Source organism: Dendrobates tinctorius, unplaced genomic scaffold, assembly GCF_039654945.1.
Source record: "Dendrobates tinctorius isolate UK_male_01 unplaced genomic scaffold, ASM3965494v1 ptg000145l, whole genome shotgun sequence".
NCBI lineage: Eukaryota > Metazoa > Chordata > Amphibia > Anura > Dendrobatidae > Dendrobates > Dendrobates tinctorius.
In genome coordinates this window covers 6,845,636-6,868,768 of record NW_027361812.1, presented here as the reverse complement: position 1 = coordinate 6,868,768, position 23,133 = coordinate 6,845,636, and the positions used below count along the sequence as shown (strand labels likewise).

Here is a 23,133-nt window from a genome sequence, read left to right as displayed (position 1 = left end):
TACGTGTCATCCTGCGAGGTATGTGCTCGGTTCAAGACGCCTCGTGCGTCACCTTCCGGGTTGTTACAACCCTTGCCTATACCATCTCGTCCCTGGAGATCCATCTCAATGGACTTTATTGTTGAACTACCGGTCTCCAAGGGTAAGAACACCATTCTAGTGGTCGTGGACCGCCTCACTAAGGCAGCACACTTTATCCCTTGCGCTGGATTACCCACAGCAAAACAGACTGCAGACTTGTTGATTCAAGAGGTGGTCCGTCTGCACGGGGTCCCGGATGAGGTGATCTCGGATCGTGGGGTGCAGTTCACGTCTAGGTTCTGGAGGTGTTTCTGCGCGGCTCTGGATATTAGAGTAAGTCTGTCTTCGGCTTACCATCCACAGACCAATGGACAGACGGAACGTACGAATCAGACCCTGGAGCAGTACCTCCGTTGCTACTTAAGTCATCTGCAGGACGATTGGGTAGATCTGCTTCCCCTGGCAGAGTTCACATATAACAACTCGCAGCACTCCTCGACTAAGCAGTCACCGTTCTTTGCTAATCAGGGTTACCACCCAAGCATCTTGCCGCAGTTCCCCAAGGAGGCTGCAGTGCCTGCTGTGTCTGACCATCTTTCCTTCTTACAGCAGAATTTGGAAGCTCTAAAGACCACCTTGACGACAGCGCAGGAGAGGTATAAGAAAGCAGCAGATCGTACCAGGAGGCCGGCTCCGGTGTATAGGGTGGGAGATACGGTCTGGTTGTCTACCAAGAATCTGAGGGGGAGGGCACCGACTGTCAAGCTTGGACAGAAGTTTGTAGGGCCATACAAGATCGTGGCTCTAGTGAATTCGGTAGCGGTGCGTCTGAAATTGCCCCCTGCCTGGAAGGTTCACCTGGTGTTCCATGTTTCCCTACTAAAGCCAGTTGTACCAAATTCCTTCCCAGGGCGTACTTCCTCTCCTCCAGCTCCAGTGCTCGTTGATGGACATGAACAATATGTCATGGAGAAGATTCTGGATTCACGGATCTTCAGAAGGAAGCTGCAATACCTGGTCAAGTGGCAAGGATACTCTGTCGAGGAGAATTCCTGGGAACCGGTGGAGAATATCTGTGCTCCGCGGCTGCTGGAGCAGTTTCATCTAAGGTACCCGGACAAGCCTGGTCGAAGATTGTCCGGAGGACATTCTTTAAGGGGGGAATAATGTAAGCATCGTTCCTATTCTGCTGTGTTCCGGACTTTGCCCTTACTGTTGCCCTTAAGCCTGGCTTCATTCGGCCATACTGGTTCCTGTGACATCACCGCCTGTTGGTCCCGCCCGCCGGGTTTAAATAGCTTTCCTGGACGTGACTACCTTGCTTGTATATCTCGTCCTGTACCTGATCTGCTAGCTGGGAGTTGCACGCTGTGCTACCTCCTTCCTTCCTTCTGAATCCACCTGGATTACCTGCTGCCTAACCGCCGCCTCCTGGACCTTCTGACGGTGTCTGCCTGAAGGCTCCTTCCAGCCCTGCCTCCACCGCTCACCGCTCCTACAGCACTCACGGTATGCGCTGAAGATCTTGACTGCTGTGTGCGTTTCACCTGAGAGACTTATCCCTGCTACCTTTACACATTCAGTATCAATTACCTAGTGACTTTCTCTGCCACTGCACTGTGCTCGAAGATTCCCCTCCCGCAAGGGAGAGGGCTAAGTGACTGTCCTTGCCTGCATTCTTAAGACTGTGTCTGCTTACATCTACATAGTGCTGGTGTGCAACTTGCTATCTACTGGACTGAGTTCTGCTGCTGTTACCACTGCTGTCATTGTCTGGCTCCGCCAGCACCTGTGCTGTTCTGTGCTGCTTGTTTAATACAAACTACTTTCACGTATACCTGTGTCTGTGACTCTATCATCTAGCCACTGTCTTCATAGAAACCTACTATACATCATTACACTAAATCATATCAGACAGATGTCTGTCCAGCCTCTGTTTGAAGACTTCCATTAAAGGAGAACACACCACCTCTGGTGGCAGCCTGTTCCACTCACTGATCACCCTAACTGTCAAAAAGTGCCAGATTTTGATCTGAGGCCTACTCGAGTAGCGGAGAACAAACACACACAGAGACAGGGTATGTATCTGCAGGATGTTCCCCCTTTCCTGATTTAATTAGGTAGCTTATATGCTCATTTGAGTAGGCGGTAACATTACATCATCACATTTCATTGGACAATTGATCATTCAACAGTAAGCATAAATGGTTCCAACCAATCATATTCATATTCGTTAACCAATCAGATTGTACTCGGCTGTTAATTATTAGTATTTGTGTAGACGTGCTGAAAGCTTTAATAGGTCTTGGGTAAATTACACAAGACCCCAATATTATTCTCATTAATCTAGCCTCATGACAGTTATAGCTCCATTAGCCTCATTAACCTGTCTTACTAAGTATTCATGGCCCCAGTATCTACCTAGCATGTGGACGTGTAGTTTCAATGTCCAACTGGGTGCAGTAAACAGTTTATCCATCACGTACAATTTCTTATGAAGAATAAGGTTATAGGTAATCATTATCATGAGACAGCATTTTCATATACAGAGTATGCATGTAAGACCCCAGAAATACATTGATATTAAAAGGACATACAGAATTCCCTGTCAGTCCCCCCTTTTGAGAACAGATATGACTCTACCATTCACATATAGGTACATTCAAAGGCCTAATGCCAGTGTCGGACTTCCTAACCCTTCTTCTGCCGAATTCCCCATAGGGAAAGGGAGATCATATCTAATTCTCAACCTCAAACCATTTGCTCATAATCATTATTGTAAGGTTTCATTGTAATATACATAGTTTTAGTAATAGACGCATCAATCAATCTTTGAAGTAGTCCTCTGATACATGGTATGCAGCAGCATCCACAGGTCACAAGTACTGCTGCTACTACTGCCAGAGAGATGAGGAGGCTGGACACAAGATGACTCCATCTACCGAACCAGGATTCCAACCAGTCCATGAAGGGATTGTTGATACCCGAATTTTCTGCCAATTCTTCGGACAGGGATGTAAGACCCTCCAACGCCTTGGTGATACTCCCATCTGGACTTGTATTATTGGGGATGAAGGTACAGCAAAACGTTCCAAACATCTTGCACACGCCCCCTTTTTCCGCTAGCAACATATCCAAAGCCATCCTATTCTGATGTGTCATTAAAGAAGTTGGGCCTAATTGTTCAGCTATCCCTTTTACTGCATCCCTTGTGTAATTTATAAACCTTTGCTGATTATAATAAATATAATTTATCCAATCCACATTTTTATTAATTGTCACCCACCAAAAGAAAATTGATTCAAAACCTGCTGCTATCTGGTTCCTGGCCTTGTACTCATCCGGTACCCCTCTGGGTACCCCTATATTGTCTATATAAACTCTAGGATCAAAGGACCCAGCAGGTACTGACCTTCTATTTCTGTGTAGGGTTTCAACATTCATTCCACCTCCTTTAATCTCTTCTGATGAAATTATTTTAAATGGCATGAGCACTTGAACTAGAGCACAGCTGCCAACCCAACCTGGTGGCAACCTAGGCCTCAATTTCATATCTCCACATAACCACCATATGTCACTCCTTGCTATAGTTTGGTTTTGAAACCAACTGGCTTTAAAACCTCCTGTATCTGTATTTATTGGGATGGTGTTGTGACAAAACTCTGAAGTTAGATTTCCTACCCATCTTCCTGGTCCTGTTCTCAGGAAGCAAGTGTAGTCACCTGGATATGCATAAACTCTAGGTGGTACCTGATCAATTTTTGCTATTGGATACCGGACTGATAGAGATTGACACAGAACATTATCACTAGGGTCATATGTGGCATTATACAAAGCTAGAATACACTGTAAGTCTACTTGATCCTGTTCTGAATATCTGAGGGGAATAGTCCCTAAATGGGGCCTAGCGGTTGCACATGCAATACAATCAGTTTTGTTATTTTGCTCTGTAGTATACTTCATCCATAGCAACCATTCATTCCTCTCTGTGTAGCCTGTTTCTACGGCTAACTTCTCCTCATAGCCTAATTCTCCAATTCCATCAACATCCAACATTTCTCCTGACCTTTGGGGTTTGTCCTCCTCTTGTTCCTTGTCCTGTGCAGGAACAGCTTTTAACCAAAATGTTCCCTGCTGAACCTGTCTACCTGGGGTATACAGTCCCAATACATAGAGACCTTCATCTCCAAGAGAGGGTTCATCCAGTGTTATAAGGAGAGGATTGCAAGAGAATCTCCAGTCCAAAACCTCTGGATCACAACCCCATTTTGGAATGGGTACAGCAATATTCATCCTCTTGAGGAGAGGCTTTCCTGATGAACTAACACGAGTCATGGCTTCCTCTGGCTTATACCCCCATGAAGTTCCCGTGTTCCAAGCTGCATCTGACCAAGAATTACAGTTCTCATTTCCAGGTCTAGTTACACAGATATATACCACCGCCCCTTCAACTCCTGTTAGATATTTATAATTGGGGTTGCTACTCTTCTTCCCAAATTTAAGATTCCATTGACACTTCACTATCCGACACAAGTCCACCCTAAATGTAGCTGTTGCTGCCTTGGTGTCAAACCACAAGGTTACTGATGTGCTATTCTGAAGTGTCTCGTCCAGTTGTCCTTCTTGCAGTAGAGCTGCCAACATCATCAGGGACAGGACCCATATTCTTCCACTCTAGGACCTCATAGTAGCTTGTGTAGACCGGTCTTCCGTTTAACTCTACGGATGTGGCTTAGCGGGGACCATCAACCAGTGGCTCCAGTGGTCTTCGTGTCTTTTGGTCAGCAACCAATGTCTGGATTAACTAAAATAGAATCAAAAACTTATTTGTACACAAATGGGAGTCCCTTTTGGACTCCGGACCTGCTGCAGGGGTTGTCAAATAGTTACAACATCTATGTGGACAAGAGAGTACCTCAGTTGTGGTAGCTTCTGACATCAGGAAGGCTTCCAGTCCCCTGAAAAGAGATCAACACACACGAGCACATACTTCATACATCTTACCTTGGGCAGCCTGTATGAAGTCAATCTGCAGTCATTGAAACGGATAGGAGGGCCCAGGCGCACGTGTATGTCTATGGCATCTTTCTAGTCTATCTGTGTTGTGCGCATATAATCTATGTTAATGTAAAGCTAAACAGGTGGACCCAGCATCTTTCTTCAGAGCACATAGTTTTTGTCTTCACTCACGTGCGTTGAGTCATGAGCCATCACATGGTGCAAGGATTTTGGCAAACATACCCACTGTCCCACCATCCACGGTTCTGAGCTCCAGCTTCCGACCAGACTTCAGTCTCTTCCCCGGTTGGTGACCGAGTCAGAGCCTGTAAGATACTTAAGTCTAACTGGTTATCTTTAATGCTCACCATGACCAGTGGAGGCGCCTCAGGGGTCTCCCAGTACCTTGGTCTTCTGGCTGATTCCCAGCCACTTTGTTTGCTTCGTGCTCCACGGGTTCCTTCTCATATGTACCCTCACTTCCACTATGGCAACCTCTTCCAGGGCCTGTTGATGTAAGAAAAGACCTTTTCTCCCCATATGGGGCTGCAGTTGTGGGTTCACCTGAAAACAATGACTTGTATATGTGGTGTCTTGCTTACCTTAAAGCCCCCTAAACGCCTCAATGAGTGCCGTCAACTCCACCTCCCCTGTAGAGTTATGAGGGAGGAGTGGTTCTGCTTTCTACTATCTCATGCTGTGTGATCGCCATACAACCAGGTTCTTGGACCTTCCGGAAAGAAAAACTCAAAATCCAGATTAATGAGAGATACCTTTATGGATTAAAAATATTTAAAAATAGCTGACTCTCCTCTCTTCTCCCCCCCTTTGGAAATCACCATATTAATACCGAATAGGGGGCAGAGTGGTGGATTTCCATTACACATATAACGGGATTTCCTCTTTTTTTTTTCTTCTCTCTAACACATACTAAAAGCATTCCTTATCTTTGCTACCTGACAATTGCCTTCCATGGATATCTAACACTGCTTCAAGTCAAAGGCAACGTTGTACCTTGAACCATCTGCCTCTCCTTTTTCTTCTTATCAACATGCATTCTAAAAAAAAAACTTGACATTATGAAAAACTAGCTGTATACCTTCTACAAATACGTATTATGCTATAATGTGAATCCAGTGAGCAAAGCTGCAAGCTGCGCTTCAACCAGGTACGTCTCTGGTTGCCCATTATTTAATGGACATCTGACAAGATTATAATTTTCTATGTCACTTAATGAAATTCCGTCGACCCAGGGAGTTGCAGGAATACCATGCACATTGAGCCTAAACACTTTATACTCTGGAAATCTGTCTGACAGAAATCCAAAACCAGTGAGCTGTTGGATATACCCTCCTGGTATAATTTTGACAATTCTCCAACCTTCAGGAGATATAATCAACATTAATCCAAATGTGCAATTAGGGCACGACATTTTCTCATGGAATATCTGGCACACACACACACGGCAAGCAATACAACAGAATTTCACACATGAGATCATGCACTTCCACTTATCAGCAGAGAGTCTCAAAGGTCATTCACATTCCTTCACACAGATTCAGTAAACTGTTAACTCCTTAAGCTTATTACCTCCTGGTGCTCCTGCTAAAAATCCTATCTATGTTTTCTGGTTGATACTTGACTGTATTGGGGCGAAAAATTCTCCTGGCTTGTCCTAAAATGTAAAATGCCTATGGCTTGCGGACCCGTACTGACTGCACTTCGCTAACTCAATGTACAGGCCGCACCTAGACCATATCTCTCTATCTGCCTCTTTCTCTGGTTGCTATTCACTTATTCTCTTAATATACGCTATTACTGTGTGCCCACATCTCAACAAGTCTACTTCATTATCACTCCTGCTTAGCAATATCTATGCCGACTGTACTACACCAATTCGATACATAGACTGCGTCCCGTTGTTATAAGAGATTCCCGCTCACTGTTTGAACTTGCGTGTCCTAAACTGAAACTGATCAGTTGATAGGCATCAAACCCATGGGAACCTTGATAAGAAGGCTAACTATTTAGTGGTCCGGCCAGACCTCGTGACCCACCTGGTCACCTAACACTAAATCTCTACGTACTCAGTATGAGATGGCACTTCTCTATAGTTATAATAAACCTATATATACCAGAGAGCAAATCCAATTAACTATAGGCAGACTAATATGACCCAAATTTTCTTATTAGCCCAGTAAAAATCTTTTCCCTCAACTAAACCTGCTGAGCCTTGTATACTCAGAGATCTTATTTATCAACCAGAAGACTAAAGCTATCATTAGTATGCAGGCTAATGTAATCCCTACTACCTCAAAGTTCTTTAGCACCATTAGAGGGCAGTTTGTGCGTATCAGACAGAATAGAAGGTGGATAGACCTATCCTGTCTGTAACCGGCGTTTTAATAGTACCTCTAGCACTCTCCAAGAGGACGTACGCAGCCTTCTTTATGCGTATGCCGCCAGAGACGTGTCCTCACATGAATCCTGGCAAGCCAGTTACCATGGAGAGACGCTCCCAAGGGGCAAAAACACAGTAAAGAATTCCTAGTACCCTCAAGGTTGGTTCAATCATTCATGCGCAATCATACGTAGCAGCTTTTAGGTTTCTCCCTCCAGCATACGTATTATGTATCACAAGGATATTCTACGGTTCTTAGCGCTGGTATTTAAGAAGACAGACTATACTGTACCCCAAAAGCCGGTTCAGAGCATGTAGCAGAGGGGAGACACAGAATTTGAAAGAATCAATGGTTCTTACCTTCACCGGTGATTTTGATCTGTGTGTCCTCTAGGCCTTCAGTCTGCGGGTGCCGGATTTCAGGATACTGGGGTCTTCTGTTGTAACCAGCCCACCCAATGAGACGCCAACTGATGAGTTTGTGATTTGATGTTTATCTCTCAATGGGAGATCGATATGCTGGAAGGTTGCCAGATTTTGATCTGAGGCCTACTCGAGTAGCGGAGAACAAACACACACAGAGACAGGGTATGTATCTGCAGGATGTTCCCCCTTTCCTGATTTAATTAGGTAGCTTATATGCTCATTTGAGTAGGCGGTAACATTACATCATCACATTTCATTGGACAATTGATCATTCAACAGTAAGCATAAATGGTTCCAACCAATCATATTCATATTCGTTAACCAATCAGATTGTACTCGGCTGTTAATTATTAGTATTTGTGTAGACGTGCTGAAAGCTTTAATAGGTCTTGGGTAAATTACACAAGACCCCAATATTATTCTCATTAATCTAGCCTCATGACAGTTATAGCTCCATTAGCCTCATTAACCTGTCTTACTAAGTATTCATGGCCCCAGTATCTACCTAGCATGTGGACGTGTAGTTTCAATGTCCAACTGGGTGCAGTAAACAGTTTATCCATCACGTACAATTTCTTATGAAGAATAAGGTTATAGGTAATCATTATCATGAGACAGCATTTTCATATACAGAGTATGCATGTAAGACCCCAGAAATACATTGATATTAAAAGGACATACAGAATTCCGTCAAAAGTTTTTTCTAATATCTAATCTGTGTCTCCTCCCATTCAGTTTCATCCCATTGCTTCTAGTTTTTCCTTGTGCAAATGAGAATAAAGATGATCCTTCTACAATGTGACAGCCCTTGAGATATTTATAGACAGTTATTATGTCTCCTCTCAGTCTTCTTTCATTGCAAGCTAAACATTCCAAAATTCTGTAACCTTTCCTCATAAAGGTACTGTCACACTTAGCGATGTACCAGCGATCCCGACCAGCGATATGACGCGGTCAGGATCGCTGGTACATCGCTAAGTGGTCGCTAGTGAGCTGCCACATAGGCAGATCTCACTAGCGACATCGCTGGGGACGGGGGTCGCTACTTACCTGTCACACCAGGCGATCCTGCGTCCTCCGGCCCGGCTCCACGCGTCGCTCGTCCTCACAGCAGGAAGCGCCGCAGGAAGCTGACGACGAGAAACGGTCCTGAACGTTCTCGCGCGATCAGCGATAACCAGCGGGGGAGCGGGTCGTAGGTAAGTATCAGACACAGAGATATCGCTAGCAATATCGCTATAACGTCACTAGTTATAGCGATATTGCTAGCGATATCTCTTAGTGTGACATGCCCTTAAGACAGGGTTTGCAGACCAGTCACCTTTCTGATCGCTCTTCTCTGAACTTGCTCCAGTTTGTTGATGTCTTTTTTAAAATGTGGTGCCCAAAACTGGACACAGTATTCCAGATGTGGTCTGACCAAAGAGGAGTAGAGGGCAATAATGACTTCATGTAATCTAGACTGTCTGCTTCTGTTAATACATCCCAGAATTGTATATGCCATTTTTACTGCTGAATCACACTGTTGACTCATGTTCAGTCTGTGAGCTATTAGTATACCCAAGTCTTTTTCACATGTGCTATTGCTCACATTACTTATTTATGTAAATATGCAGTCAGAGTAGACCTTTGTTCTCAACTCACTACTCATGGTTTTTCTGCTACAATAACAAGTCTCTTACCGGAGACATTAGCAATAAAGCATTAAATTGTCCATTACTAGGACAACCCATTCTCCATCTTAATGTTTGGTGCTGATAAAATAGAAATTCTTATACTCACCTCCCATGCTGGAGCTGTTCCAGAGGTGACAACACTCAGGTTTCCGGGGCTCTCATGCAGAGTTTATGAAACGTTAGCCCTGTGCCCAATCAGCGCTTGCGTCACTCTCCCCGACTTTGAACAACTCGAACATCAAGAGGAAGTGAGAGAGTGACTGCTGTTTCACTTCCTCTTGATGTTCGATTTGCCCGTAGGCAGGGATAGTAACACCACTGATGATTGGGCGCCGAACTCACGTGTCATAACAGAACTGTAGATAATAAGACATGGACTGCACATCCAAAAATCATATGCTGATCTAATGCCGTGAGGCAAAAAGTTTACAAAACTGAACATGAGGTTCTTATTTTAACATTCTGATCTGACCTTATGAAATCCACTGCCACATCAACACGTGAACCTCTCAATGGTTTCCTAGCCCAAAACATGCAGCGCCGTGCACAAAACACCACCGCAGCATCAATGCACCAGCAGGGTTGGCGACCTGGTGCCTCACAGCACCCATGAGGTCATGAGTCCCCATGACTCACAGGCCAAATCACCCCACAGGAACAACACCATAGCAATAATGGCCACCACACAGCACCAAGAACAGGTGAATAGATGTAAAAAAAAAAAAAAAAAACTTGCGTCATAACAACAGCACAAGAGCCCCGGGAATGCAAATGCCAACACCGCTGGAAAGACACCACTGGAACGGCGCCGGCACAGAAGGTGAGCATACAGTCGGTACAGAAAGTATTGAGACCACTTTAAATTTTTCATTCTTTGCTTCATTGCAGCCATTTGGTAAATTCAAAAAAGTTCATTTTTTTTCTCATTAATGTGTACTCTGCACCCCATCATGACTGAAAAAAAAACAGAAATGTAGAAATTTTTGCAAATTTATTAAAAAAGAAAAACTGAAATATCACATGGTCATAAGTATTCAGATCCTTTGCTCAGACACTCATATTTAAGTCACATGCTGTCCATTTCCTTGTGATCCTCCTTGAGATGGTTCTACTCCTTCATTGGAGTCCAGCTGTGATTAATTAAACTGATAGGACTTGATATGTAAAGGCACACACCTGTCTATATAAGACCTCACAGCTCACAGTGCATGACAGACCAAATGAGAATCATAGTAACATAGCATACGTTAACTTAACCATCGCAACACTTACTGTGCTGGTGGAAATAAAACTCTGGATTTTATATCACTGACACCATTAGGCATAGTGAAACATATCTCCCCTCTATTACATTACCAGTGACTCTGTCAAATATTCCCCCCTCTGCCAAAAGCCGTGGGTTTTGGCATTTTCACTGGCTAAGCATGGGACTCTGGACAGGGCATCTGCGTTCCCATGCAACCTCCCTGGCCTGTGCTCCACATGGTAAATGAATCCTGGAGTGTCAGAAACCACCTAGTTACCTGGGAATTCTTCCCCTTCTTTTACCGCATCCATCTCAGGGGCACATGATCTGATACTAGCCTGAACTTATGGCCTAGCAGGTAGTACCTCAGGGTTTCAATCGTCCATTTCATGGCCAAGCACTCTTTCTCCACGATGGCATAGTTCTTCTCACAGGAGGAGAGTTTCCTACTTAGGTACAGAACTGGAAGTTTCCTGGGACAGCACAGCTCCTAAACACAGCTCCAAACCATGCCCCATTGAGGAGCATAAATAAAAAAAAAACACGTGAATACATGAAATAGAAGATATTGGCGCTAATCAAAATTAGGCTTAAAATACAAAAAATAGACAAAGAATAGGCGCAAATGCAATATCGTATCGATCCCATAGTATTTACACTCATGCTGTTAGCCCATTTCACCATGGTAATCCATTGGCATTGTGCAATAGCTTCTTATGGTGCTGATGAGTGGACAGATGACACAAGCTCACTCTCTCTGTCAAACACTTTAGATGCCACAGCCAATATTGACAGAGGCATCCAAGGAAAAAAATTGCAAGAATTGGATGTAATTCCAACCCTTTACAGTCAGTGAGAACGTTTGTGGCTACAATCTCGTTATCTTATGGGTCAGTAACCATGAGTTATTATGAAGGTTACTGTCAGTGTCAGACTGGGGTGCCAAAGGCCCTCCAGTAACATTGATTTTGAGCGGCCCACTTTTCACCTGCATACAAATATTACCCTTTCCTCATTCACAAATGTACTTATATCTCTAAATAATAATAAGCTAGGTAGTTTAGTTAATGAATGATGATATGCTGATTTTTTTCTGTACAGAGTAAATCAAGTGAATTATGCCAAATGCTATCCATATTGTGGGGTTGGGAGCACAGATCTGCACAGGGGCTCACCGGGGGATTCCCCTGTTACCCTGTGGGCCAGTCCGAGCCTGATTACTGTATTTTTTTTATTTTGAAAGCACCTATGGGGGGGTCAAAAATATAGTGAGTAAACCTCAATGGCCTAAAGGCTTCACAACTGAACCAATTTATCAACTGACAGCATTGAGCTGTCATACATTTACAATTATACAAGTCATTTCCAAAATGCAGACGGTATGAGAACATCTTGATAGTTTGTATATATTGCTGTACTTCCTAACTGGACATTTATTAGTCAGATCCATATTGTAATTGGCTGTAATTGTCACGCTCGTGCTGTCACTCAGCTCATGTCTCATATGAAATAAAATAGAAAATTGAATGGTAACATGGATGAATCACGTAACAACAACAACATTCACTCTGTGGATAATGTCATATTCTGAGAAATCTGCGGCTGCCATTCACTGTAACACTAGTCATCGCAGAATAGCGTAAGGAGAGGATGTAGTTGTATAACGTGGATGTAAGTATTCATTTCTGCGTCTAGCAGAAGAAGAGGTGAGTTATTAGAGCCATATTAATAAAAGAGGAGTGACTGCTGCCTGAAGCTGGAAACTTTTCTGCCTGCAGTAGATGGCAGCTATCATTTTCTGAGGACTGGGTGCCACCCCTCGTAACACTGCAATCTCCCTGCCTTGTATATAATTTGTGCTGGATTCGTGCACCTATCATTTATTGAAATCACAAGAAGACAAACATTTCTTATCTCTCCTGTTTGCACGTTAACCACCCATGATGAAGGAGATGTGCACTGGGCCCTTCACAAGGGCATTTGCCGGAGAACTTATTGGTACTTCCATATTCGTCTTTTTCGGCCTAGGTTCTGCAATGAATTGGCAGTCAGCGCTTCCAACAGTTCTGCAGATCGCCTTCACTTTTGGCCTGGGTATAGGGACCCTTGTTCAAACCTTAGGGCACATTAGTGGTGCCCATCTTAATCCGGCTGTGACGGTGGCTTTCCTGGTATCATCACAAATCTCGCTCTTCCGTGCTGTTTGCTACGTTTGCGCCCAGATGTTAGGAGCAGTGATTGGAGCTGCTTTACTATATGAATTCACCCCTCAAGAAGTCCATGGTAGCTTTGGAGTCAATATGGTAAGTTTTTATATTGATTTTTAACATTAGGGTGACCAAGGTTGGGTAAATATAGCATCATCAAATCTGACATTGGCTAAAAAAGCAGTCATTATTACCGTATCGTCTTTGGTAAATCTTACCTTTATATATATAAGGGCTCCATTAGTGTTAGTAGATAAGACTTGTGTAGTACATTCATTTATTAATATGGATTGATAATATACACATCATTTTGTCTCAATGTTGCTCCCAGGGCATTGGATACTGTTATTTGAATAAATATGACTCTTATATTAAGACTAGTGATGAGCGAGTATACTCGTTGCTCGGGTTTTTCCGAGCATGCTCGGGTGTCCTCCAAGTATTTTGGCGTGCTCGGAGATTTAGTTTTTGGCGTTTCATCTGCATGATTTGCGGCTGCTGGACAGGCTGAATACATGTGAGGAATGCCTGTTTGTTAGGGAATCTCCACATGTATTCAGGATGTCCAGCAGCCACAAATCATGCAGCTGCAGCGACGAAAACTAAATCTCCGAGCACGCCAAAATACTCGGAGGACACCCGAGCAACGAGTATACTCGCTCATCACTAATTAAGACCTGACTCACATCATGCTGTGTTCACACATTCATCACTCCATCAGGTGTTTAGTCTGAATCCCCAAAAAACAGGATTTGGACATGTCCACAAGAGAACAGTAGGCTTCAATTGTGAAATAGAGGTCAAAATATGCAATCTTAGACTCCATTTGAGCTTTTTTGGTCTTTGAAGCCATAAACAGTATAGAGTAGTCTACTGCATTATTGTATCATACTTCAAAGAAGGAAACAGACTAAAAAAAATCTCAGAGTCCAAAGCTACTTGTTCTGGACTTAGTTTGATAATTGAAGGCTATAACTCCGTAATAGGAATGTCGAAATTCTGGTTTACAGAAAGTGAGATGGATCCTCCGACTTAGTAAAGAACATATGGCTAAATCTGACCTATGGATATCCCATGGATAAGATGTTTCTGAATGCATTCTCCATCCAGAATAACCTACATAAATGATGTATGTGTCAATCCACCAGGCGGCTGCAGATCCAGATTGAGGACCAGATTATGATGCATTTTAGGAAGAACACTTGTGGCTAATTACATTTTAGATAGGTGTTGGCTAAAAGCTTGTTTGGCTGAAGGCTATTTCTCCTGACCCCCACACACATACATTCTTGATTGATCAAATCATGCACTTGCTCAGAATGGAGAAAACCCCCGACCAGACGTCTTCCACTATCTGAAAACATAAGTATCTGACATTTTGAAAACCAACCGGCCAATTTGTTTCTTCCCCATTCCAAATCCCATTAGGTTAGGGGAAAGTTGGGGCAGCGGAACACATTAGAAGGTCCTTTGTTCATGCCAAAATTAACAGGTTTGACCAACATTATTCTAACACGCTTGCATACACACTGGTAAAAGTTTGTTTCAGAGTGGCTGCATGGGCATTGAGTCTTATTTTGGTGTACATCTGTCTTATCTATACAACCTGTACAGCTGGGAAATGAGTAGACAAGCAAAACCACAATGAGACACAACAAGAAAACAGATTTGCAAAAATACTCTGCAGTAAAATATATGACAGTAATCAGCAAGTGCTGGATAACAAATACAGGGTATTTAGTCGATACTTTTTTTGCAAAAAAATGTATACCAAGCTGCTTCACCGCATCAAGGTAACCCGTATTGAAACAGTCCCTATCTAATGTATTTAAAACCTGAACATCTGAACAGTGTCTATAATGAACAGGATTCGGACAGGCGCTTCTTAGTATGGGCTTGTGGTGCAAGACAGCTCTTTTGTGCATGCCACACAAGAGAGGGGTGGGGTCTCTCAAACCATGCTAGGCAAGGAAAAAACGGATTAAAAACACATGTAACATGCACATTCTTACCAACTTGTTCACACTTGTGCATGTTACATGTGTTTTTAAGCAAAACCACAATGTAGCCATAGTTCCAAGAATGAGGAGCATATTAGTGTATGGCAGGTACTTGTCTACTTATTAGAAAAATAATAACATTTATTTAGGTAGCATGTTTTAGAGATGCATATATGTTGCAAGTATGGGGTTTAAGAGTCACTTTTGTTAGGGTGCTGAATCAGACAAAATGATTGTCCACATCTACAAGGATTAGCGCATCTGTGAAAATCGGCTTTACTGCAACTCTGTCGTTGTGCAATTCCCTCTACAGGATGTATTTCATTTGCATTGGACATGGGGTCTGATGTGTTAATAGAGATCCCTATATCAGCCTCCATTGCTCTATATGAGGGAAATACGACACTATAAGACAAGGGTCACACCAACGTATTTTTTCCCATCCAAGAGAATCAGGCAAACAATGCTAATCACACTCTGATCATAGTTTAATCTGAGTGTGATCTGTTTTTCTCAGATAAGGAGAAGATGGAATAAAATCACAATCTTCTCCATTCTGTCAGTCTGTGAAAATTGATCTGTGCTCCGATGTCATTCGAGTGCAGTCCGATGTTTTCGGTGGACCCATTAAATTGCATGGCTAAGTGCGATCCGATAATTGGATGTAAATTGAACATACTGCGAGGAAAAAATCAGACATATACACGACCCCATACAGCAACATTGGTCTGAGTGTGATCTGATGGTTTGTCGGATTGCATTTGGACCAAAAAGTTGGTCATGTGCACGAGGGACAAATATTGGTTGAGAGACTGGTGAACAATTTTCAATATTCTTATCAAGTCTGAAGTCTCATTGACTATGTAAAAGGCAAATTTAAAATATATTTCTCAGCATAAAATAGTGATGATATTTTATATTTAGTAGTAAACCTGTGTGTAGAGGAACATTACACTGTATGCTTTTACCAGAATTTGACAAATGTATTTTTAGCCTAGTTAATAATCCCAGCCCATGTACCTCTGATGTGTGTCTGGAGGTTAGAAATAATGTGATTTGCTTCATAACTTAATGTCTGTGAAAATATTGTTAGACTAAGAAAAAAAATAATAAAAAGCTTCACTATAAAAGATAGAAAAGAAACATTGCCAAGAGCACAGTCTGATTATATCTCACGGATTGTAAGACAACACAATTAAATCTTATGTTGCTGCGGAGGATGAAAGACCATTGTTAAATGCTGAAATAAAACGTGAACTATTTAACCATTTTTACAGAAAAGAAGCAAAAATGTCCCTGTACCTAGAAATTCATTCATATTTATCCAAAGGAAGGTGAATCAATACTTTAAGAAAATTGAGAACTAACTGTTTTAATAATTATATAGATTAAAGAGTTTTTATGATTTCAGAAACCCCCGTCCTCTGGCTGCAGTTTTTAAAAAATAATAAAAATGTATATTCGCCCTTAGACCTCAAGTCCTAGTGGGATATGGTGTTCCTTATGAGAACCCTGTTGTCCGGTGTGCAGATGTCCAGGCAAAAAATGTCCCCGTGATGATTTATGCAAAATCCTGGTGTGGGACTTCTAGTATGAACATTGCAGGCAGATTATACCTGAACAGTGTGACCGGCATACCGTGTATTGCTGGAGAGGGAGCCCGTAGTTGCTTTCACCGGCCAGGACAGCGCTCCATTTTATCATACTAGAAGTCCCAGACCAGGATTTTACATAAATCACCAAAGGGACATTTTTTGCCTGGACATCTACTACAGACCAGACGACAGGGTTTCCGTAAGGAACACCATATCCCACTAGGACTTGAGGTCTAAGCGCGAATATACATTTTTATTATCTTTCTTGTCTAATGACAAGTGGGTGGCTATTGCCTTTATTCAGCTGCTAAGACCCTTGTGCTGATTAGCGCTACCGTATATAACTATTTAACACTAGTTTTTAAAAAATCCTTTATTCACCTCTCTCAGGTCCAGAGCTGAGTCTCAGACGTTGAACGCAGTGTCTGTAATTGTCTGCAGCGTTGATGTCACATTGAATGGGGTGCAGCCAATCTGTGAGCTCAGAGGTTCTTAGTGGCCTGTACTGCCTACTCAAGCTGCTGAGCTCACTGATTGGTTGCAGTCCTGTCAAAGTGACATCAGTACTGCGGACAATAATAGACAACAGGAGCGGTGGCAGAGACTCATAACTGGAACGGAAGGGTAAAGATCATTTTAGGTTTTTTTTTTTAATAAATACTGAAACCGAGGGTCAGGACTTTTCTGAAATTGGAGAACTTCTTTAATTATGTGAACATTGATTTGTAGGGCTCTATTACATCTGTAATATAAATCCAGCATAGCACTTACAGACAAATATGTTCACGTATTAGCTTAGCGTAACGGTATCCATTTGGTAAGCAATAGGACACAATACATTGGCATACTTTATTTTCTTTTATTTAAAAAGGCACTGAACACCTTTTTCACTACACCATATGACACTTTACATTGAGCATGGTGATGAAAGACTTGTAGACAGCTGTACGGCCATAAAAACCTTTGCCATGAAGCTTCGGGAGCACAGTTTTGTGCTGAAGCAAAAGGGGGTGGTCAACTACTCCAGCAACCCCTTCTCAATTGCTATATTACACTTTGTAAAATAAAAACAGCCTACATTTACCTTCAGTACCGTGATGTTCTGGTGTAAATGACATCCAGAGGAAGTCAGGGAGCAGCATCAGCTCTGTCCATGACAGAGAGCATAAGGAGCATTGCCTCCTGAGATTCTTTCCACACCTAGCAATATCCTCTTTAGGGCTCATGCAGACGGCCATAGAGTCTTTGATCCGAATGAATCTGGCCGATTAGGCCAATGGCACTCTAATGAAACTGATCAGAGTTTCAACATAGTGTGATCCAGTTCTCTTGGGTGAGAGAATCGAAGAACACTGTGAGAAGGTGGAGAACAAAATTTTGTGGGTGACATGGTGAATCCCTTCTTGTTGCAGCTTTCTATATTTTGATGTGGACTAAAAAGTCCTTTCTACCCTTTCACCATTTTAGTCTGTAGTCTTTCTTGGTAGACTCTCCTCAACAGCCAAAGTTTTCTGTGGAGTCAAAGAGAAACTAATAAACCCAGAGGCTAAATACCTAATAAACCTAAAGACATAATACCTACTACATGTCAGCCTCAAAATTTCAGGTAAAGCCTAGCTGCTTTCTGTTAGCTTCTCTGTGATACCAAATTGAAAAGCATGACAGACAAAAGATAATGGAAGAGTTGAGAAACTGAGAAGGAGAAGTTGAGTAGAATCTCTACCTATCTGGTATCTACCTATTATATCTATCTCTGCAAACACAGTCATATAGTGAAGACTTTCAAATACTGAATATGACTGCCCGCTGGACTCATCTACATACAAATACCAGAGATTTCGATTAATAATATGAAAGGTTTACTGAACATTTTCCCACAAATCCTACAGCTCCATCGACTCTTTAAAGGGAATCTGTCACCACTTTTTTGAGATATCATATAATGATATCATTCAATTGTGTGTCACTTAAGGATTCTCTTAGTACTTTTGCTTCCCCCTGACCCCACACCTTTCATGCATAAATCCCTTTTTTGTATCGGTTCAGATGTATGTAAACTGCCGCTGTCCGGTCCGCTGGGCGGGGCTTATTCAACTGCTCCCCCTCCCTGTGTTGCTCTACGCATTTCTTCTTGTGTAGAGCAAGACAGGGAGGGGGGAGCAGGTGAATAAGCCCCGCCCAGTGGACCGGACAACGGCAGTTTACATACATCTGAACCGATACAAAAAAAAGGGATTTATGCATGAAAGGTGCGGGGTCAGGGGGAAGCAAAAGTACTAAGAGAATCCTTATGTGACACACAATTGAATGATATCATTATATGATATCTCAAAAAAGGTGTGACAGATTCCCTTTAACATCCTGCCTGCAGATCAGACACATGTGTCTTATATGAGATGGCAACCGCAGTAAGTGCCATGGAACACATAAGAAAAACGGAACCAATGAGGGAAAGAATAATGACTCATAGGAAGAGGAATGGTCACGGTATTGCAGCAACACAATTCAGCACAGAAAAGCCTGATGAAGGCACCTGTTATTTGCCGAAGCGCATAGTCTCAATAAAGCGACCATAACTCTACCTATGAGCCGTCATGCTTTTCAGCAGCGCCCAGGGGATCAAAGTTTTTCTTCTATACTCTATTCCAGGTTCCATTTAAGAGAACTTTTGTTCATTATATCCCCTTACCTCTTTATTAAATTTAAAGAGGTATTCCCATCTACAAGATCCTATCCCAATATGTAGTAGGTGTAATAATGATAATTTTAGCAAATACCTCAAATTAGAAATGTAGTATAGTTTTTATGATTCACTATGTCTTATTCCTCATGTGCAGGTATTGGCGGATTTGAGGTATCCATGGTTACAACCACTGTTCTATTGACAGTTAGTTGCGAGTGGTCGTTAGTAACCGTCGATACCTAAGGTCCTGAAATGACTGCACATGAGGAAAGAGACACAACGAATCATAAAAATCATATACTACATTTCTAATGGTAGGCATTTGCCAAAATTATTATTATTAGATCTACTGCATATTGGAATAGTATCTTGGAGATGTAAATACCACTTTAACACAGCATACTGGGATTTCCCAAATTGTTTTCCTGGTCCTGTCATACTTTTCCTTTCATGGATTTGGAGTCCCATACTTTACAAATATAAATGCTCCCTCTGCTTTAATTATGACTTTAGTTCTTCCTAAATTTTTGCTGCAATAGAAATTGGAAAATATGGAAATTATGATTCAATAATTGATATACCTGAAGGTACACCAGAAAGAATTTAAAGATCATAACTACTTTTAATCTTCAGTTTTAACCTAAAACTTTATTTTTACTTCCTTATTGTAGGGTGATTTTCCACATTTGCATCATGACCTCATTCATAACTTTTGCCATGTCACATGTGGAATATTAATTATAGATCTTAATGGGCTGATGCTCGGTATTTAATGATATCTTTGATTTAACTTACTGCAACAACTCCCATTGATGATCACTTAAGTGATAATTGGTTGAATGCAAGAGGGCAATTACCCTTGGAATGATATTCTTACGTACAATTTAACGCATGGACATCATTTGTCACATCAAAGAAAATTACTACTCGTAAATGAGCTTCTATGCTTGTAATACTGAACAAATATGGGTAGATTTGTTATATCTTCCATGAAGGTGCAAATAAACCTGTCTAGAATAGAAAGTAGATCAAGCAAGAATATTGTCCCTTGATTGAAAGGGATTTAGAAACCAAAATATGCAGCCTCATAATCATGCAAGTGTTTAGTAGTAGCATGTTTTCTTTTTTTAACTCTGAATTCTGACATTTTTGGCTTAGAATTTCGATTCTGAGATAGTCACTTTGTTTTTATTTGACCTCAGTTTTAGAATTGTCATCCTTTTTGAGTCATTCATAAAAATATGGTCACCACATTTTTTGTGTCCACCTCAAAAGGAGGACAATACCGAAAGTGAGGTCAGGCAATGCACAAATGACTCCATCTGTTTATTAAATTCAATTGTTTCACCGGTAGATATGCCTGAATCCCATTTTTTATCTGAAGTCCAGACTGAGTCACTGCCATTGGCAAAAATGTGATATAAACTAAGCCTTTTGCTTAGTTTACAAACTCGTGAATATTGGGTTCCAGCGGGTTCTGCCAAACAGTTAAAAAAAGGTTGGCTTGGGTACCAGAACAGTACCCAAACCCCCAACCCAGACCTGCAGCCCCCAGCTGTCTGCTTTAGTTTGGCTAGTTGTCAAAATTTTGGGGGAAACCATGCCATTTTTTATTAATTATTTCTTTAAATAACTTAAAAAAAAATCGGAGTGGGGAACCCTCTATTCTTGATAACAAGCCATGATAAAGTTAACAGCTGAGGGTTGCAGCCTGCAGCTGTCAGTTTTGCCATGCTGGTTATCAAAAATAGAACAGACCCCACATCAGGTGTAGGCTGATTGGAGTCGTACTCTCATCAGCTGAAGCCTCTGTGACCAGTTCATTTCAGCGCTCTGACCGGCGGTAATGCTTTTACCAACAATCAGAGCTGCTGGTTTTTCTTTCTTGTGGGAAACATCAGAAGTTCGTGGTGCCGAACCCAGACAGTAACATGGAGTTCCTGGAGCTATCAGTGTTTGGGGTCTGTGCTTGAACAGTAGTTGTTCAGTTCGGACCCTGAACTTTACTGTTTGGGTGTGGCCATCACTACTGATAACAGAAGCTACTTCTCTAACCTTGACCAAAGTAAGTCGAACAAAGTGATCTTGGCTAATGCTCAGTATATGAATTTAGAAGGAAAAATCAAAGATGAGTTGTACCAGCTAAAATGCAAGCAAAGTGTATGCACTGATAATCTTGAACAGCTCAAGAATTGTACCCGTGTACGGCACAGGCATCTTGCACATAGGGAGCTAGAAGCAATAAAAAAGTTAGTTCAAAAACAACTTTGTGATGGTATTACAGTTGATTTGTGTAATTAGACAATGAAAAGTACTAGCTGACTAAAAGGGAAAATATCCAAAAAATCCTTTCCTAAGAAAAGAACTACAAAATCAGAACAGATTCTGTACTTAATACACACAAATGTTTGTGGATCAATGAGTACTCAAACTGGTGGAAAAAAGAGATGATTATTTTTGATGATTATTCAAGATAATCTAGAAGGTTGGAGGAGTGTTTAAACTAGAGACTGGGGGGAGGGTATTCCTTTTATAGGAGGGGAAGACAGTGCAGATAGAGACCTGGGCACAAACAATGAAATTGGGGGTGGGGGAGGCATTGGGGGTGGGGTTAGAACAGTTAATAATTTCAGAAAGAATAGAGGTACAGAGAGAAACATAAAGTGCATGTATACTAATGCCAGAAGCCTCGCCAACAAAATGGAGGAATTAGAATTAATTTTGTTGGAACATAATTATGACATGGTGGGGATATCTGAGACATGGCTGGACGAGAACCATGACTGGGTGGTTAATTTGCAGGGCTATAGTCTGTTCAGAAATGACCGTACAAATTAGCAAGGGGGAGGCGTGTGTTTATATGCAAAATCATCCTTAAAACCCATCCTGCGTGATAATATATATGAATCTAATGAAAATATAGAGTCCCTGTGGGTGGAGATAAGGGAAGGGGGAAAAATAATAAATTACTGATAGGGGTTTGTTATAAGTCTCCAAAAATAATGGAAGCAACGGAGAATATTCTCGTAAAGCAAATAAAAGAAGCAGCGTCTCAAGGAGAAGTCATTATTATGGGGGACTTCAACTACCCTGAAATACATTGGGGAAACGAAACCTGCAGTTCCAGCAAAGGTAATGGGTTTTTGACAACTATGAGAGACAATTACCTATCACAACTGGTTCAGGACCCAACAAGAGGGGGGGCACTGCTAGACCTAATATTAACCAACAGGCCAGACCGCATATCAAATATAAGGGTTGAGGGTCACTTGGGTAATAGTGATCACAAAATAATAAGTTTTCATGTATCCTTTAATAAGATGTGTGGTTGAGGGGTTACAAGGACACTAAACTTCAGGAAAGCAAATTTCCAATGCATGAGAGATGATCTTGGTGCAATTACAGTAACTGGGACGATATCCTGGGACATAAAAATACACAAAGAAAATGGGAGATGTTTATTAGCATCCTGAATAGGACCTGTGCACAATATAACCAGGGGAAGAGTCTTGAGGAGATCATTTGCATATTCCCAGTGCCTTCTGGGATAAGTGAAGAGTCTCCGCGAGCTCAACGATCACTGGGTTTTGGCCGTTGCAGCTGAAAAGAGAAAATCGGAAAAACCGCGTGCCGATAGGCGCGCGAATTTTGGCTCATCTTTCATCGTTTTTAAGAAATCTCAAGATGGAAGAGGCCAGGAGCCATTTGGTGAGCTGCATTTCTTGCTACATGTTCACAGATTTACCAGTGGAAAAGCCAAACTTCACATGCCACAAATGCAAGCTTGTGTCCCTGTTGGAGGAAAAGTTGCAAAATCTCGAAGAAAGGTTAGCTACGTTGAAGATCATTAAAGAAGGTGAAGAGTTCTTGGACAGAGCAG

At 41.9% G+C, this 23,133-nt stretch overlaps 1 protein-coding gene across 1 annotated transcript in view; it reads left to right on the top strand.

Annotated features, from left to right (window-relative positions):
- The first annotated feature begins 12,537 nt into the window (after positions 1 to 12,537).
- LOC141049577 (aquaporin-2-like) overlaps positions 12,538 to 23,133 on the top strand; it is a 57,418-nt gene continuing 46,822 nt past the window's right edge. The window contains exon 1 of the mRNA XM_073546141.1: positions 12,538 to 13,071. Within this exon, the coding sequence (XP_073402242.1) occupies positions 12,709 to 13,071 (363 nt within the window). The 5' untranslated portion in view covers positions 12,538 to 12,708. The remainder of the gene's footprint in view (positions 13,072 to 23,133) is intronic.